Source organism: Giraffa tippelskirchi, chromosome 12 (assembly GCF_054371585.1).
Source record: "Giraffa tippelskirchi isolate mGirTip1 chromosome 12, T2T-mGirTip1v1.2.pri, whole genome shotgun sequence".
Classification (NCBI taxonomy): domain Eukaryota; kingdom Metazoa; phylum Chordata; class Mammalia; order Artiodactyla; family Giraffidae; genus Giraffa; species Giraffa tippelskirchi.
The window spans coordinates 70,584,645-70,602,610 of NC_137286.1; the positions used below are offsets into that span (position 1 = coordinate 70,584,645).

The following is a 17,966-nucleotide window of genomic DNA, read 5'->3' on the forward strand; positions in this document are numbered from 1 at the left end:
GTCTGTGTCTTCCTCTTTCTCTCTCGTGTGTGGATGGATGGATGCTAGGAATGCACATGTATATGATTAGATGAGGGTTATGTTTTAGGGATGGGTTAGAGGGAGAGAAAGGCTTTAGGTCGGAGTTGGTCATGGGGGAAGGGTCAAGGGTGGTGGTGGTGTTTCTTGGAATCTGAGTGCTGTGCATTCTTCGTCTCTTTCCATATGAACCCCTTCTCAGATACACCACTTGCAAGGAGTCTCTCATGTTCCGTTTCCTATCTTTTGCATCTGTGAATGCTTAGCTTCTCTGTTGTGAAGAGGTTCCATTGGATGGAAACCCATTGGTGTACTTCGTTTCCCTCTTTCCCTTACTTGAAGAGACCCATTTCTACCTCCGCCCAGCAAATGGCAAGGAGACTCTGATGTTAAGGAGCCTTTGACCTACGCTTCTTTCTAGCTATCTCAAGACATCAGTCTTTAGGGTGAGGTTTTTCCCCGATATTGAGGTGGTGTGAGATCAAAACCAATAGCGTTCTTCAGATGTAGCTGTCTGGTTTTCCCATGGCCATTTATTGAAGAGGCTTTCTTGTTCCCATTTGGATATTCTCCCCTTCTGTGTCAGAGATGAGTTGACCATGGATGCCGGGGTTTGTTTCTGGACCCTCAACTTTATTCCATCGATCTGGATCTGTGTGTGTTGTTGTATTCCCAATAGCATACTGTCCTGCTGCTGCCGCTGCGGCTAAGTCACTTCAGTCGTGTCTGACTCTGCGCGACCCCATGGCCTGAAGCCTACCAGGCTCCTCCGTCCAGGGCATTTTCCAGGCAAGATTACTGGCGTGGGTCGCCATCGCCTTCTCCGATACGCTCCTGAGGATCCTAGTTTGGTCGTCTAATTTCCTTTCACACAACCTTGGATGTCCGTATCAGGGCTTTTTCGTCGGATTGTATTGACAATTTAGGCTCTTTTCTGTTTCCGTAACCCCTTTTGCAGTTCTTTGTTCGGTGCGACAATGCATTGGCATTTTGGGAGGAATAGCATCCAAGCTGTGGATTGCCTTGTGGGGCTGTGACATCATTTTCCCAATAGGAATTCTTTCAAGCCCTGAGCACAGCTTCTCTTTCCAGTGATTGGTGTGGGCTTGATCTTCCTTCTTCCATCTCTCGCCGTTTTGTGAGAACAGGTCCTTCCTTCCCTTCTGGGTTAGATGGACTCGTGGGTATCACTTCAGTGCATGGCATTGTCAGTGGGGGTGATAATTCCCTTCTCATTGGAAGACTTTGCTGTGAGTATTAGAAATGCAAGTGATTTCTCTTCCCCTTCCTCCCTGTCCATCTCTCAGAGCCACCGGGAAACAGAGGCCTCATCCAGGGTCACACAGGCCTGAGGGAGTGCAACTAGACTGTTGTTTCTTCAGGCCCTCCGTGCTGGACATCATCCGGGATACTCTGTGTGTGTCTTCCTCAGTCTGGTGTCCCTTCAGACCTTTCCCTAGTTTTCACAGGCTTGTTGTGTTGGTGTTCTTTGTCTGTTTGGAGACACATCCTTGAGAAGCTTTGTGTTTCCACTCATTCGTCTCGCGATGTATGACCTGTCTTTTGCTTTTGTAATGAGGTCTTTCCCACAGTAGATATCTTTGATTTTGCAAAGTCCACTGTATTCTCTGGGTTGTTTTGTGGACTGCCTTTTAGTTTTGTGTGTGAAGACTCAAAGCACGTGTCCGGTTTCTGCTCATTGTTCTTCTAGATTTGTGACAAGTTTTCATGGAAACTTTGTCTAGGGATAACTGGAAGTGAACTCGGTGTAAGGTGTCAAGTCTCCATCTCCATTCATGTCATGCCCTGCAGTTTCCAATTCCCTGTTCCTGAGTGGTTTTGGAGACCTTGTGGGAAGTTTGGTTGCATGGGAGTTTGCATTTCCACCTTGAGTAGATTCCCACTGTTCTGCCCTTAGGGACACTGTCAAGGGGGAGTGAGGAGCAGCCTGCACTTCCAGCAGTGACCACACGGTGGGGCGAGTGCTGCTCTCCCCTCTGGGAGCCCCAGGCCACAGGCATCCCAGTGAGGAGCCAGCTCTGTGCTCGGCTGAAAGGAGTTAGACTCTCAGGAGCCTCTGAGCCCTTGCCTTTGGATCACCCAGGGTGGGCATTTACTGTGACAGAAAAAAATTGCCCTGAATTCCATGGACGGAAGAGCCTGGCTGTGTAGAGTTCGTGAGTTGCCGTGAATCAGACACAACTGAGGACACAAAAACTCAATAGACTAAAACACTTTTGGGGGGTGGGGGGAGTGAAAGGGGGTGATGTGGGTTTTTTTTGTCGTATATAATAGCCAAGGGAAATCTAGTTTAAACCTAAATTCACATAGATGGGAAAGGTATAGCTCTCCGTCACCCTATTAAAAAAAAAAAACTACTTAACTTTTCTGAAAGTTTATTTAGTAGCTTCCTTGAGCAGTTCATTGTGAAGCATTTTTTTTTTTTCTGTGACATCGGCCTCATTAAAAAGTACGGTTTGCCTTTACTGGATAATTTTGTTCATTGGTTTGTTAGGGAATCTTGGTAATATTTGAGTTTCCTGGGGAGCATGGTCACATGACCTGGCCCTGGCCAATCGGTGCGTTCCACCTCCCTGGCCACTGTGATTGGCTCCGGACTGGGGCAGTGCCCAATCGGGGCCCAGGGCCGGGCCTCACGTTGGAAGCCAGGGGAAGACGAGCTCTCGTCCTGCTGGGGTAGGGGAAGGGGTGGGGCCGGGGGAGGTCAGGCTCCAGCAGTGGGAGGGGCTTGAGGTCCGCCTGCGGCAGTTGGTGACCTTCCTGCTCCCCTCAGGGCAGAGCCGCCGGCCTGAGAATGAGGGCGCTGCTGAGCCCAGGGGCTGGGATGGCCCGTTGCTGCTGTGGTCCCAGAGCTCCACCCGAGACCTGACGGAGGCCGTCTGCCCGTGAGTCCTCTCCCGCTTGTCTGTCAGCTTGTTTGAACCATGCTGGGTTTTCTGCCCAGCCGGCTAAGGGGAGTCCCTGGAAATGCAAGGGTGTGGGTTTTGGCAGACTTCAGGGAAGACATGCCAGATGAGCCTGGGAGACTCCAGCTTAATCTGGATTCAGGAGATATCTCTTCGGGCCAGCTAGTAATTGTAGGATAAGCCTAATGAGTCTTCACAGGATGAAGAGAGTAACGTGCCAAGGTAGCAATCGATGTCCTCATTCGAGAGGATGATGAAGCTGGTGCTCAGAGAAGGGGGGAACTTGGCCACAGCAAGGAGGTGTGCACCCAGACGGAACCCCCAGATCCGGCCATTTGAGCTCAGGGAGGCCACTGGTGTGGCTTGTCCCTGTGGCAGGGGCCGAGGCACGCAGCCCACCCTGATTCCTGCGGGGGCCTGACTTGGGAAGTGCCATCTGGTAGCTTTGAGACTCACCAAACCAAATTGCACTGGAGAGAGGAAGGACACCTTCCTTCATCCACCCCCCACCCCCGCCGGATTCCCACATACCCTGACCCCTTTCTCTGGATTTCGGAGCCATTTCCAGAGTCCCGCTCATATGACCTCATTCGAAGTGCACTGTGGACGAGCTGCCATCTGCAGCTGCTACCACAGCAGCCAAGGGCTTTATCTCCCGAGTACCTCCCTTCCTTTGGAACTTGGGGGCCCTCTACTCCCCACTTGCACACCACAGACCTTTGCTGAGGATTGTGGGGACCCTCACTCAGTTTGCAGCACGTTGTAGCCATCCCTGTCCTCTCAATACCTCCCTTGCAACTCAGCTTGTGAGCTCCTTTGGAGCAGCGTGGCCCACCTGGCTGCAACGGCAGAGACACAGCTGACAGTGAAACAACAGCTTCGATCTGACAGCCGGAAAGCTCTGTCAAAAGGGACCTCCCTCTTCACACCGTAGAGGCTGTAGGAGCCGCCAGGGTTTGGGAACCAGTGCTGGGGCCAAAATGACTCCACAGCTGTTTTCCTTCCTGGGGAGGGTTCTGGCTCGAGTGGGAATGGCTCAAGTCTCCTAAGGTTCTGAAAGCCCACTGTGTGCAGATTCACGGTACACAGAGAGGAGAAGGTGGAGTCCTGCCCTGGAGGTGGTCACAGCTCACGGATGAGCCAGGCAGGCAGGCAGGCAGGCAGGGCATGAGAACACCTGAGCTGCCTTCATGAGTGAGTGGTGTGGGGGCAGAGGAAGAGAAGCCGGTCTGCTCCCTCATGTGGTGCCCAGGGCAGGTTGTCCCCAGAGGAAACCCTTACGACGGTGAGGACTCTCACTGCTGTTTCCCAAGGGGTTCCGTCGGTGCGTGTCTTCCCCGGAGCGGTCAGGCCGTCTCTAAAGTACACTGGCCATGGGCATTGCCTCTCCTTGGAACTTCCCATGTGTTTCTCTTTTGTATGGAACAGTGATTTTTCTAGAGGGGTTCTGGGCCACAAGGTTGTTGGGTCATTTGCTAGCCTTCTGTCGTGAAGAACGCTTTCCTGGGCGTTGGGGTGGTTTGTTGTTCCAGCTCCCTTTCTTGGCTTCTTTTGGGAGCTGGTGCAACAAGAGGAGCTCAGCCTCTGCCTTCTGGCTGAGATGTCACCCTTCAAACAGCAATGCCTGCCTGGAGATAATGATGGCATTTGCCAAAAGGGCTTCGTTTGGCACATGATATCTTGAAAGGACGTACACCGTCCTTTCAGCTATCAAAGGCTAGTTCAAATGACATAAAAATGAGAACTCTCCAATGGAGTCTTACAGTAGGTGGAGAGTCCGAAAAAAACTCCTTCAGTCATCTCACTGAGAGTCATTGATTGGGGACACCAAGAATATAGGAAGGAATGCAGAAAGAAAAGATGAAATTGTGGTCAGGATCGGGGGGAGGGATGAACAGGGCCTGCTTGCCTTGAACCCAGGCTTTGTTGGCGGGTGGGGCATAAAGATCGAACGGGTCTGAAACTACAGAGTGGTGATGGTAACACAGTATCACCAGAGTTACACAACAGTGTCCCAAATTGCAACAATGATGAAAAAGTTTACTAATCCCAACTTAACCAACAAAAATAGACGAAACCATACAAAAAGTAAAACATCACCAGAAAGGTGGAAACAAACCAAATGCAAAGCAGCTCAGGGGAAAGGAACTCCATGTCCCCTGGGGGCAGACCGAGTTGCCGGCGTCCACGGTGAGCAGACAGGGATGGAGGCTGCAGAGCCGACCGCTCCCCTGGACATGGTGTTTCCGGCAAGGGCTCTGGGTCTCTGTCCAGAGCGGGGGCTCGTTCTTCCTGCAGGGGCGGGTGAGTCATCGTCGGCGTCTGGGTGTTGCGCGGGAGCCAGGGCAGGCTCTCCCTGCCGAGGCGGTGACTCCTCCTCTGCCTCGGGTTCTCCTGCCAAAGCCCGAGCAGGTACAGGTGCACGTGGAGGTGGAGGTTCTGGCTGAGGGGGTGGGACATCAGTGCCTGGGGCTGGGGGTCCTGCAGGCACGGAAATCCGATCTGCCCGGTGTGCTGGCCAGTACCCAGCTGGCCTGGTGTCTCTGCGAGGGCAAGGCTCGGTTCTCCATCTGCCCTCGGTGGATCCCTGGGTCCTGCACCTGGAGCCACCACCTCTGTAGGCACAGGTCTGGGAAGTGGAGCCTGGTTCCAGTTGGAGGCCAGTGCTAGAGCTGGGGGAGAAGCAAAGTTTGCCCACAGACCAGCCTTGGCATGTGCGTATCCCGGGACAGAAAGCTTCCAAGAGATTCCGAAAGAATACCCAGGGTTGGATGTCTTTTGGGACTGAAGTGTGCAAGATGGGGGTAGGGGTGTGAGGCCAGCGCTTGCTGCAGGCCCAGCAGCATCTTTCGGGGACTCGTCCCTGTGTAGCTCAGCACCCCCTCCCCACACACTCCCGTGCACCAGCCCCAGCGTCCTTACCTCTGTGCTCTGGCGTGCTGGGCTCCAGGTCCTCCTGCTGCCTCAGAGGCCGGGGTTCTCGGGACTCTGGGTCGGAGCCGGGTGTGCTGAGCTCCGTGGCAGCCTCAGACTGGGCCGCCGGGTGTATCCTGGGCGGTGTCTCGGCAGCAGGCCTTCCCCGCCTCCGCTTCGCCCCCGGTGGGGCTGATGCCTCCGTGGGCACGCTCACCTGGAGCCTGCACTGGGCCTCACGGGCGGGGGGTTGGTGCTCCGACCCCTCCCTCCGGGAGGTGGACGGGGTGTCCCCGTCCTCGGCCTCATCACGTGGGAAGCTCTGCAACGACAGTGACCGTCAGCCAGCCGTGCTGGGAGTTTTCCGAGCTGGGCCTGGCCAGTGGAGCCGCTGCTTCTGCCTGCTCGAACTTCTCTTCCCAGAAGGGTCAGAGACGTGTGTCTGCTCAGATCCCCACCCGGGAGGAAAGAGACCCACCTGAGGGTGTGAGGTCAGCCTGGGCGGCCGGCCCTGCCCGCACTGTTCCCATCCCAGCCAGCCTGATCTCCCCTGGGGTGTGGACACAACTTGTCCGCAGGCTTCTGACCCCACATCCGCCTGGGCTTCCTTGAGGGAGACACACCCCGAGAAACCCGCATCCACACACACAGGCAAAGGACCCGGTGTTTCCGGGTGGCATGGGAGAGGTGGCCTGGCCCGGCCTGGGGCTCCCCGTGTTACCTTTCTGTTTCTCCGGGCAGAGGGCCAGAGGCCTCTCGGGGGTGCCCTGAGCCAACGTCAACAGGGTGCCCACGCACACTGCCTGTGAGCTCTCCTGAGGCCCCGGCCTCTGGGCAGGGGCAAACAGCAGAACATCCTGGCAGCAAGAGATCTGGCTGGGGGCTCCTCTCCGCTCTGGAGGCCTGGATACCCGGGTTGCGGGTTCTGTTGGGTTCTGTTGCCGGCAGGTGACATCATTTCCTGGGGTTCGTGCTGAGGTCCCTTCCCCAAAACTTCCCAAGGGAATCTCTGGGTTTCTGACTGCTCGACCACCCCCCTTAGGCCATGTGCAGGCACAGTGACAGCCACACAGCCCAGCCCACAGCCCTGGGGAGGCCTGGGTGCAGCCAGGGCCTGAGCTCCGAGGACCCCGCTGCTCTCAGACCAGGCTCCTTCTTCTCATAAGTGGTGTGGCCCTGGACAAGCATATGCCCCTCAGGGTTTCCCCAGTCTCTCCATCTGCAGAGTGGGGGTCATTCTCCCATCTGTTTCCTAGGTCTGTCGGCCTACAAGCAGCTCCATGCCTCTCCACCTGGGGCCGATATCACGTGGAGCTTGTGCGCTGAGACTTCAGAAAGAAAGACTCCATCCAGGGCTGACACAGCACAGAATGGGGCAGAACGAGGCCTGGATGCGCCGTGGTACCCAGGAAAAGGCACTGCCCCTCCTGACTGTTTTGAGACCCCACATCCAAGTTGGAGGCCCGAAAGGAAGACTCGAAGGTCTCCCTCTCTTATAGAAAAGAGTAGCCAACTTTCTGGTCCTCTGTTTCCATTGAGATTCTGTTCAAGTGTCCCAGCTCGGCTTCTGCGGGTGGCTGAGCTTCTAATGGCTCCCTGCGTTCTTGTCTTTTCCTCTCCAAACCTTCCGTCCTTTTCCCCCTTCTGGGGTGGATGGGCGCTGTCATTGCTTCTACCTTCGAGACAGATTGATGAAAAGTCTGGACCATCGACTCCTTTCCTCTCTTTGGTTGCGTGTCTCTCTCTGGCTGTGTCCCTCTCTTTTCCTTTCTCGATTCAGTCTGTGTCTTCCTCTTTCTCTCTCGTGTGTGGATGGATGGATGCTAGGAATGCACATGTATATGATTAGATGAGGGTTATGTTTTAGGGATGGGTTAGAGGGAGAGAAAGGCTTTAGGTCGGAGTTGGTCATGGGGGAAGGGTCAAGGGTGGTGGTGGTGTTTCTTGGAATCTGAGTGCTGTGCATTCTTCGTCTCTTTCCATATGAACCCCTTCTCAGATACACCACTTGCAAGGAGTCTCTCATGTTCCGTTTCCTATCTTTTGCATCTGTGAATGCTTAGCTTCTCTGTTGTGAAGAGGTTCCATTGGATGGAAACCCATTGGTGTACTTCGTTTCCCTCTTTCCCTTACTTGAAGAGACCCATTTCTACCTCCGCCCAGCAAATGGCAAGGAGACTCTGATGTTAAGGAGCCTTTGACCTACGCTTCTTTCTAGCTATCTCAAGACATCAGTCTTTAGGGTGAGGTTTTTCCCCGATATTGAGGTGGTGTGAGATCAAAACCAATAGCGTTCTTCAGATGTAGCTGTCTGGTTTTCCCATGGCCATTTATTGAAGAGGCTTTCTTGTTCCCATTTGGATATTCTCCCCTTCTGTGTCAGAGATGAGTTGACCATGGATGCCGGGGTTTGTTTCTGGACCCTCAACTTTATTCCATCGATCTGGATCTGTGTGTGTTGTTGTATTCCCAATAGCATACTGTCCTGCTGCTGCCGCTGCGGCTAAGTCACTTCAGTCGTGTCTGACTCTGCGCGACCCCATGGCCTGCAGCCTACCAGGCTCCTCCGTCCAGGGCATTTTCCAGGCAAGAGTACTGGCGTGGGTCGCCATCGCCTTCTCCGATACGCTCCTGAGGATCCTAGTTTGGTCGTCTAATTTCCTTTCACACAACCTTGGATGTCCGTATCGGGGCTTTTTCGTCGGATTGTATTGACAATTTAGGCTCTTTTCTGTTTCCGTAACCCCTTTTGCAGTTCTTTGTTCGGTGCGACAATGCATTGGCATTTTGGGAGGAATAGCATCCAAGCTGTGGATTGCCTTGTGGGGCTGTGACATCATTTTCCCAATAGGAATTCTTTCAAGCCCTGAGCACAGCTTCTCTTTCCAGTGATTGGTGTGGGCTTGATCTTCCTTCTTCCATCTCTCGCCGTTTTGTGAGAACAGGTCCTTCCTTCCCTTCTGGGTTAGATGGACTCGTGGGTATCACTTCAGTGCATGGCATTGTCAGTGGGGGTGATAATTCCCTTCTCATTGGAAGACTTTGCTGTGAGTATTAGAAATGCAAGTGATTTCTCTTCCCCTTCCTCCCTGTCCATCTCTCAGAGCCACCGGGAAACAGAGGCCTCATCCAGGGTCACACAGGCCTGAGGGAGTGCAACTAGACTGTTGTTTCTTCAGGCCCTCCGTGCTGGACATCATCCGGGATACTCTGTGTGTGTCTTCCTCAGTCTGCTGTCCCTTCAGACCTTTCCCTAGTTTTCACAGGCTTGTTGTGTTGGTGTTCTTTGTCTGTTTGGAGACACATCCTTGAGAAGCTTTGTGTTTCCACTCATTCGTCTCGCGATGTATGACCTGTCTTTTGCTTTTGTAATGAGGTCTTTCCCACAGTAGATATCTTTGATTTTGCAAAGTCCACTGTATTCTCTGGGTTGTTTTGTGGACTGCCTTTTAGTTTTGTGTGTGAAGACTCAAAGCACGTGTCCGGTTTCTGCTCATTGTTCTTCTAGATTTGTGACAAGTTTTCATGGAAACTTTGTCTAGGGATAACTGGAAGTGAACTCGGTGTAAGGTGTCAAGTCTCCATCTCCATTCATGTCATGCCCTGCAGTTTCCAATTCCCTGTTCCTGAGTGGTTTTGGAGACCTTGTGGGAAGTTTGGTTGCATGGGAGTTTGCATTTCCACCTTGAGTAGATTCCCACTGTTCTGCCCTCAGGGACACTGTCAAGGGGGAGTGAGGAGCAGCCTGCACTTCCAGCAGTGACCACACGGTGGGGCGAGTGCTGCTCTCCCCTCTGGGAGCCCCAGGCCACAGGCATCCCAGTGAGGAGCCAGCTCTGTGCTCGGCTGAAAGGAGTTAGACTCTCAGGAGCCTCTGAGCCCTTGCCTTTGGATCACCCAGGGTGGGCATTTACTGTGACAGAAAAAAATTGCCCTGAATTCCATGGACGGAAGAGCCTGGCTGTGTAGAGTTCGTGAGTTGCCGTGAATCAGACACAACTGAGGACACAAAAACTCAATAGACTAAAACACTTTTGGGGGGTGGGGGGAGTGAAAGGGGGTGATGTGGGTTTTTTTTGTCGTATATAATAGCCAAGGGAAATCTAGTTTAAACCTAAATTCACATAGATGGGAAAGGTATAGCTCTCCGTCACCCTATTAAAAAAAAAAAAACTACTTAACTTTTCTGAAAGTTTATTTAGTAGCTTCCTTGAGCAGTTCATTGTGAAGCATTTTTTTTTTTTCTGTGACATCGGCCTCATTAAAAAGTACGGTTTGCCTTTACTGGATAATTTTGTTCATTGGTTTGTTAGGGAATCTTGGTAATATTTGAGTTTCCTGGGGAGCATGGTCACATGACCTGGCCCTGGCCAATCGGTGCGTTCCACCTCCCTGGCCACTGTGATTGGCTCCGGACTGGGGCAGTGCCCAATCGGGGCCCAGGGCCGGGCCTCACGTTGGAAGCCAGGGGAAGACGAGTTCTCGTCCTGCTGGGGTAGGGGAAGGGGTGGGGCCGGGGGAGGTCAGGCTCCAGCAGTGGGAGGGGCTTGAGGTCCGCCTGCGGCAGTTGGTGACCTTCCTGCTCCCCTCAGGGCAGAGCCGCCGGCCTGAGAATGAGGGCGCTGCTGAGCCCAGGGGCTGGGATGGCCCGTTGCTGATGTGGTCCCAGAGCTCCACCCGAGACCTGACGGAGGCCGTCTGCCCGTGAGTCCTCTCCCGCTTGTCTGTCAGCTTGTTTGAACCATGCTGGGTTTTCTGCCCAGCCGGCTAAGGGGAGTCCCTGGAAATGCAAGGGTGTGGGTTTTGGCAGACTTCAGGGAAGACATGCCAGATGAGCCTGGGAGACTCCAGCTTAATCTGGATTCAGGAGATATCTCTTCGGGCCAGCTAGTAATTGTAGGATAAGCCTAATGAGTCTTCACAGGATGAAGAGAGTAACGTGCCAAGGTAGCAATCGATGTCCTCATTCGAGAGGATGATGAAGCTGGTGCTCAGAGAAGGGGGGAACTTGGCCACAGCAAGGAGGTGTGCACCCAGACGGAACCCCCAGATCCGGCCATTTGAGCTCAGGGAGGCCACTGGTGTGGCTTGTCCCTGTGGCAGGGGCCGAGGCACGCAGCCCACCCTGATTCCTGCGGGGGCCTGACTTGGGAAGTGCCATCTGGTAGCTTTGAGACTCACCAAACCAAATTGCACTGGAGAGAGGAAGGACACCTTCCTTCATCCACCCCCCACCCCCGCCGGATTCCCACATACCCTGACCCCTTTCTCTGGATTTCGGAGCCATTTCCAGAGTCCCGCTCATATGACCTCATTCGAAGTGCACTGTGGACGAGCTGCCATCTGCAGCTGCTACCACAGCAGCCAAGGGCTTTATCTCCCGAGTACCTCCCTTCCTTTGGAACTTGGGGGCCCTCTACTCCCCACTTGCACACCACAGACCTTTGCTGAGGATTGTGGGGACCCTCACTCAGTTTGCAGCACGTTGTAGCCATCCCTGTCCTCTCAATACCTCCCTTGCAACTCAGCTTGTGAGCTCCTTTGGAGCAGCGTGGCCCACCTGGCTGCAACGGCAGAGACACAGCTGACAGTGAAACAACAGCTTCGATCTGACAGCCGGAAAGCTCTGTCAAAAGGGACCTCCCTCTTCACACCGTAGAGGCTGTAGGAGCCGCCAGGGTTTGGGAACCAGTGCTGGGGCCAAAATGACTCCACAGCTGTTTTCCTTCCTGGGGAGGGTTCTGGCTCGAGTGGGAATGGCTCAAGTCTCCTAAGGTTCTGAAAGCCCACTGTGTGCAGATTCACGGTACACAGAGAGGAGAAGGTGGAGTCCTGCCCTGGAGGTGGTCACAGCTCACGGATGAGCCAGGCAGGCAGGCAGGCAGGCAGGGCATGAGAACACCTGAGCTGCCTTCATGAGTGAGTGGTGTGGGGGCAGAGGAAGAGAAGCCGGTCTGCTCCCTCATGTGGTGCCCAGGGCAGGTTGTCCCCAGAGGAAACCCTTACGACGGTGAGGACTCTCACTGCTGTTTCCCAAGGGGTTCCGTCGGTGCGTGTCTTCCCCGGAGCGGTCAGGCCGTCTCTAAAGTACACTGGCCATGGGCATTGCCTCTCCTTGGAACTTCCCATGTGTTTCTCTTTTGTATGGAACAGTGATTTTTCTAGAGGGGTTCTGGGCCACAAGGTTGTTGGGTCATTTGCTAGCCTTCTGTCGTGAAGAACGCTTTCCTGGGCGTTGGGGTGGTTTGTTGTTCCAGCTCCCTTTCTTGGCTTCTTTTGGGAGCTGGTGCAACAAGAGGAGCTCAGCCTCTGCCTTCTGGCTGAGATGTCACCCTTCAAACAGCAATGCCTGCCTGGAGATAATGATGGCATTTGCCAAAAGGGCTTCGTTTGGCACATGATATCTTGAAAGGACGTACACCGTCCTTTCAGCTATCAAAGGCTAGTTCAAATGACATAAAAATGAGAACTCTCCAATGGAGTCTTACAGTAGGTGGAGAGTCCGAAAAAAACTCCTTCAGTCATCTCACTGAGAGTCATTGATTGGGGACACCAAGAATATAGGAAGGAATGCAGAAAGAAAAGATGAAATTGTGGTCAGGATCGGGGGGAGGGATGAACAGGGCCTGCTTGCCTTGAACCCAGGCTTTGTTGGCGGGTGGGGCATAAAGATCGAACGGGTCTGAAACTACAGAGTGGTGATGGTAACACAGTATCACCAGAGTTACACAACAGTGTCCCAAATTGCAACAATGATGAAAAAGTTTACTAATCCCAACTTAACCAACAAAAATAGACGAAACCATACAAAAAGTAAAACATCACCAGAAAGGTGGAAACAAACCAAATGCAAAGCAGCTCAGGGGAAAGGAACTCCATGTCCCCTGGGGGCAGACCGAGTTGCCGGCGTCCACGGTGAGCAGACAGGGATGGAGGCTGCAGAGCCGACCGCTCCCCTGGACATGGTGTTTCCGGCAAGGGCTCTGGGTCTCTGTCCAGAGCGGGGGCTCGTTCTTCCTGCAGGGGCGGGTGAGTCATCGTCGGCGTCTGGGTGTTGCGCGGGAGCCAGGGCAGGCTCTCCCTGCCGAGGCGGTGACTCCTCCTCTGCCTCGGGTTCTCCTGCCAAAGCCCGAGCAGGTACAGGTGCACGTGGAGGTGGAGGTTCTGGCTGAGGGGGTGGGACATCAGTGCCTGGGGCTGGGGGTCCTGCAGGCACGGAAATCCGATCTGCCCGGTGTGCTGGCCAGTACCCAGCTGGCCTGGTGTCTCTGCGAGGGCAAGGCTCGGTTCTCCATCTGCCCTCGGTGGATCCCTGGGTCCTGCACCTGGAGCCACCGCCTCTGTAGGCACAGGTCTGGGAAGTGGAGCCTGGTTCCAGTTGGAGGCCAGTGCTAGAGCTGGGGGAGAAGCAAAGTTTGCCCACAGACCAGCCTTGGCATGTGCGTATCCCGGGACAGAAAGCTTCCAAGAGATTCCGAAAGAATACCCAGGGTTGGATGTCTTTTGGGACTGAAGTGTGCAAGATGGGGGTGGGGGTGTGAGGCCAGCGCTTGCTGCAGGCCCAGCAGCATCTTTCGGGGACTCGTCCCTGTGTAGCTCAGCACCCCCTCCCCACACACTCCCGTGCACCAGCCCCAGCGTCCTTACCTCTGTGCTCTGGCGTGCTGGGCTCCAGGTCCTCCTGCTGCCTCAGAGGCCGGGGTTCTCGGGACTCTGGGTCGGAGCCGGGTGTGCTGAGCTCCGTGGCAGCCTCAGACTGGGCCGCCGGGTGTATCCTGGGCGGTGTCTCGGCAGCAGGCCTTCCCCGCCTCCGCTTCGCCCCCGGTGGGGCTGATGCCTCCGTGGGCACGCTCACCTGGAGCCTGCACTGGGCCTCACGGGCGGGGGGTTGGTGCTCCGACCCCTCCCTCCGGGAGGTGGACGGGGTGTCCCCGTCCTCGGCCTCATCACGTGGGAAGCTCTGCAACGACAGTGACCGTCAGCCAGCCGTGCTGGGAGTTTTCCGAGCTGGGCCTGGCCAGTGGAGCCGCTGCTTCTGCCTGCTCGAACTTCTCTTCCCAGAAGGGTCAGAGACGTGTGTCTGCTCAGATCCCCACCCGGGAGGAAAGAGACCCACCTGAGGGTGTGAGGTCAGCCTGGGCGGCCGGCCCTGCCCGCACTGTTCCCATCCCAGCCAGCCTGATCTCCCCTGGGGTGTGGACACAACTTGTCCGCAGGCTTCTGACCCCACATCCGCCTGGGCTTCCTTGAGGGAGACACACCCCGAGAAACCCGCATCCACACACACAGGCAAAGGACCCGGTGTTTCCGGGTGGCATGGGAGAGGTGGCCTGGCCCGGCCTGGGGCTCCCCGTGTTACCTTTCTGTTTCTCCGGGCAGAGGGCCAGAGGCCTCTCGGGGGTGCCCTGAGCCAACGTCGACAGGGTGCCCACGCACACTGCCTGTGAGCTCTCCTGAGGCCCCGGCCTCTGGGCAGGGGCAAACAGCAGAACATCCTGGCAGCAAGAGATCTGGCTGGGGGCTCCTCTCCGCTCTGGAGGCCTGGATACCCGGGTTGCGGGTTCTGTTGGGTTCTGTTGCCGGCAGGTGACATCATTTCCTGGGGTTCGTGCTGAGGTCCCTTCCCCAAAACTTCCCAAGGGAATCTCTGGGTTTCTGACTGCTCGACCACCCCCCTTAGGCCATGTGCAGGCACAGTGACAGCCACACAGCCCAGCCCACAGCCCTGGGGAGGCCTGGGTGCAGCCAGGGCCTGAGCTCCGAGGACCCCGCTGCTCTCAGACCAGGCTCCTTCTTCTCATAAGTGGTGTGGCCCTGGACAAGCATATGCCCCTCAGGGTTTCCCCAGTCTCTCCATCTGCAGAGTGGGGGTCATTCTCCCATCTGTTTCCTAGGTCTGTCGGCCTACGAGCAGCTCCATGCCTCTCCACCTGGGGCCGATATCACGTGGAGCTTGTGCGCTGAGACTTCAGAAAGAAAGACTCCATCCAGGGCTGACACAGCACAGAATGGGGCAGAACGAGGCCTGGATGCGCCGTGGTACCCAGGAAAAGGCACTGCCCCTCCTGACTGTTTTGAGACCCCACATCCAAGTTGGAGGCCCGAAAGGAAGACTCGAAGGTCTCCCTCTCTTATAGAAAAGAGTAGCCAACTTTCTGGTCCTCTGTTTCCATTGAGATTCTGTTCAAGTGTCCCAGCTCGGCTTCTGCGGGTGGCTGAGCTTCTAATGGCTCCCTGCGTTCTTGTCTTTTCCTCTCCAAACCTTCCGTCCTTTTCCCCCTTCTGGGGTGGATGGGCGCTGTCATTGCTTCTACCTTCGAGACAGATTGATGAAAAGTCTGGACCATCGACTCCTTTCCTCTCTTTGGTTGCGTGTCTCTCTCTGGCTGTGTCCCTCTCTTTTCCTTTCTCGATTCAGTCTGTGTCTTCCTCTTTCTCTCTCGTGTGTGGATGGATGGATGCTAGGAATGCACATGTATATGATTAGATGAGGGTTATGTTTTAGGGATGGGTTAGAGGGAGAGAAAGGCTTTAGGTCGGAGTTGGTCATGGGGGAAGGGTCAAGGGTGGTGGTGGTGTTTCTTGGAATCTGAGTGCTGTGCATTCTTCGTCTCTTTCCATATGAACCCCTTCTCAGATACACCACTTGCAAGGAGTCTCTCATGTTCCGTTTCCTATCTTTTGCATCTGTGAATGCTTAGCTTCTCTGTTGTGAAGAGGTTCCATTGGATGGAAACCCATTGGTGTACTTCGTTTCCCTCTTTCCCTTACTTGAAGAGACCCATTTCTACCTCCGCCCAGCAAATGGCAAGGAGACTCTGATGTTAAGGAGCCTTTGACCTACGCTTCTTTCTAGCTATCTCAAGACATCAGTCTTTAGGGTGAGGTTTTTCCCCGATATTGAGGTGGTGTGAGATCAAAACCAATAGCGTTCTTCAGATGTAGCTGTCTGGTTTTCCCATGGCCATTTATTGAAGAGGCTTTCTTGTTCCCATTTGGATATTCTCCCCTTCTGTGTCAGAGATGAGTTGACCATGGATGCCGGGGTTTGTTTCTGGACCCTCAACTTTATTCCATCGATCTGGATCTGTGTGTGTTGTTGTATTCCCAATAGCATTCTGTCCTGCTGCTGCCGCTGCGGCTAAGTCACTTCAGTCGTGTCTGACTCTGCGCGACCCCATGGCCTGCAGCCTACCAGGCTCCTCCGTCCAGGGCATTTTCCAGGCAAGAGTACTGGCGTGGGTCGCCATCGCCTTCTCCGATACGCTCCTGAGGATCCTAGTTTGGTCGTCTAATTTCCTTTCACACAACCTTGGATGTCCGTATCGGGGCTTTTTCGTCAGATTGTATTGACAATTTAGGCTCTTTTCTGTTTCCGTAACCCCTTTTGCAGTTCTTTGTTCGGTGCGACAATGCATTGGCATTTTGGGAGGAATAGCATCCAAGCTGTGGATTGCCTTGTGGGGCTGTGACATCATTTTCCCAATAGGAATTCTTTCAAGCCCTGAGCACAGCTTCTCTTTCCAGTGATTGGTGTGGGCTTGATCTTCCTTCTTCCATCTCTCGCCGTTTTGTGAGAACAGGTCCTTCCTTCCCTTCTGGGTTAGATGGACTCGTGGGTATCACTTCAGTGCATGGCATTGTCAGTGGGGGTGATAATTCCCTTCTCATTGGAAGACTTTGCTGTGAGTATTAGAAATGCAAGTGATTTCTCTTCCCCTTCCTCCCTGTCCATCTCTCAGAGCCACCGGGAAACAGAGGCCTCATCCAGGGTCACACAGGCCTGAGGGAGTGCAACTAGACTGTTGTTTCTTCAGGCCCTCCGTGCTGGACATCATCCGGGATACTCTGTGTGTGTCTTCCTCAGTCTGGTGTCCCTTCAGACCTTTCCCTAGTTTTCACAGGCTTGTTGTGTTGGTGTTCTTTGTCTGTTTGGAGACACATCCTTGAGAAGCTTTGTGTTTCCACTCATTCGTCTCGCGATGTATGACCTGTCTTTTGCTTTTGTAATGAGGTCTTTCCCACAGTAGATATCTTTGATTTTGCAAAGTCCACTGTATTCTCTGGGTTGTTTTGTGGACTGCCTTTTAGTTTTGTGTGTGAAGAGTCAAAGCACGTGTCCGGTTTCTGCTCATTGTTCTTCTAGATTTGTGACAAGTTTTCATGGAAACTTTGTCTAGGGATAACTGGAAGTGAACTCGGTGTAAGGTGTCAAGTCTCCATCTCCATTCATGTCATGCCCTGCAGTTTCCAATTCCCTGTTCCTGAGTGGTTTTGGAGACCTTGTGGGAAGTTTGGTTGCATGGGAGTTTGCATTTCCACCTTGAGTAGATTCCCACTGTTCTGCCCTCAGCGACACTGTCAAGGGGGAGTGAGGAGCAGCCTGCACTTCCAGCAGTGACCACACGGTGGGGCGAGTGCTGCTCTCCCCTCTGGGAGCCCCAGGCCACAGGCATCCCAGTGAGGAGCCAGCTCTGTGCTCGGCTGAAAGGAGTTAGACTCTCAGGAGCCTCTGAGCCCTTGCCTTTGGATCACCCAGGGTGGGCATTTACTGTGACAGAAAAAAATTGCCCTGAATTCCATGGACGGAAGAGCCTGGCTGTGTAGAGTTCGTGAGTTGCCGTGAATCAGACACAACTGAGGACACAAAAACTCAATAGACTAAAACACTTTTGGGGGGTGGGGGGAGTGAAAGGGGGTGATGTGGGGTTTTTTTGTCGTATATAATAGCCAAGGGAAATCTAGTTTAAACCTAAATTCACATAGATGGGAAAGGTATAGCTCTCCGTCACCCTATTAAAAAAAAAAAAAAATACTTAACTTTTCTGAAAGTTTATTTAGTAGCTTCCTTGAGCAGTTCATTGTGAAGCATTTTTTTTTTTTTCTGTGACATCGGCCTCATTAAAAAGTACGGTTTGCCTTTACTGGATAATTTTGTTCATTGGTTTGTTAGGGAATCTTGGTAATATTTGAGTTTCCTGGGGAGCATGGTCACATGACCTGGCCCTGGCCAATCGGTGCGTTCCACCTCCCTGGCCACTGTGATTGGCTCCGGACTGGGGCAGTGCCCAATCGGGGCCCAGGGCCGGGCCTCACGTTGGAAGCCAG

The 17,966-nt window shown here is 54.0% G+C and overlaps 1 protein-coding gene and 1 long non-coding RNA gene across 2 annotated transcripts in view; one reads left to right on the top strand and one right to left on the bottom strand.

Moving 5' to 3' along the window:
• Positions 1-17,966, top strand: part of LOC145529707 (uncharacterized) — a 1,704,434-nt gene that overhangs the window by 142,455 nt on the left and 1,544,013 nt on the right. The window contains exons 18-19 of the long non-coding RNA XR_014071296.1: positions 2,813-2,924; positions 10,451-10,562. This is a non-coding gene — a long non-coding RNA (uncharacterized LOC145529707). The remainder of the gene's footprint in view (positions 1-2,812; positions 2,925-10,450; positions 10,563-17,966) is intronic.
• LOC145529508 (uncharacterized) lies at positions 12,603-17,665 on the bottom strand. Its single transcript, XM_081550083.1, has 3 exons — positions 14,218-17,665; positions 13,506-13,818; positions 12,603-13,255 (listed from the first exon to the last, which is right to left on the bottom strand). The coding sequence occupies exons 1-3, from the start codon at positions 14,452-14,454 to the stop codon at positions 12,627-12,629; spliced, it is 1,179 nt and encodes a 392-aa protein (XP_081406209.1). The 5' UTR covers positions 14,455-17,665; the 3' UTR covers positions 12,603-12,626.

Bases quoted from the DNA above. Each gene is read 5' to 3' on its own strand.
- LOC145529508 (XM_081550083.1), bottom strand. From the start codon at position 14,454: ATGATGTCACCTGCCGGCAACAGAACCCAACAGAACCCGCAACCCGGG. The intron at 13,819-14,217 runs GTAACACGGGGA...CTGTCGTTGCAG, and splicing joins CTGCCCGGAGAAACAGAAAG to AGCTTCCCACGTGATGAGGC. The intron at 13,256-13,505 runs GTAAGGACGCTG...CTTCTCCCCCAG, and splicing joins CAGCACGCCAGAGCACAGAG to CTCTAGCACTGGCCTCCAAC.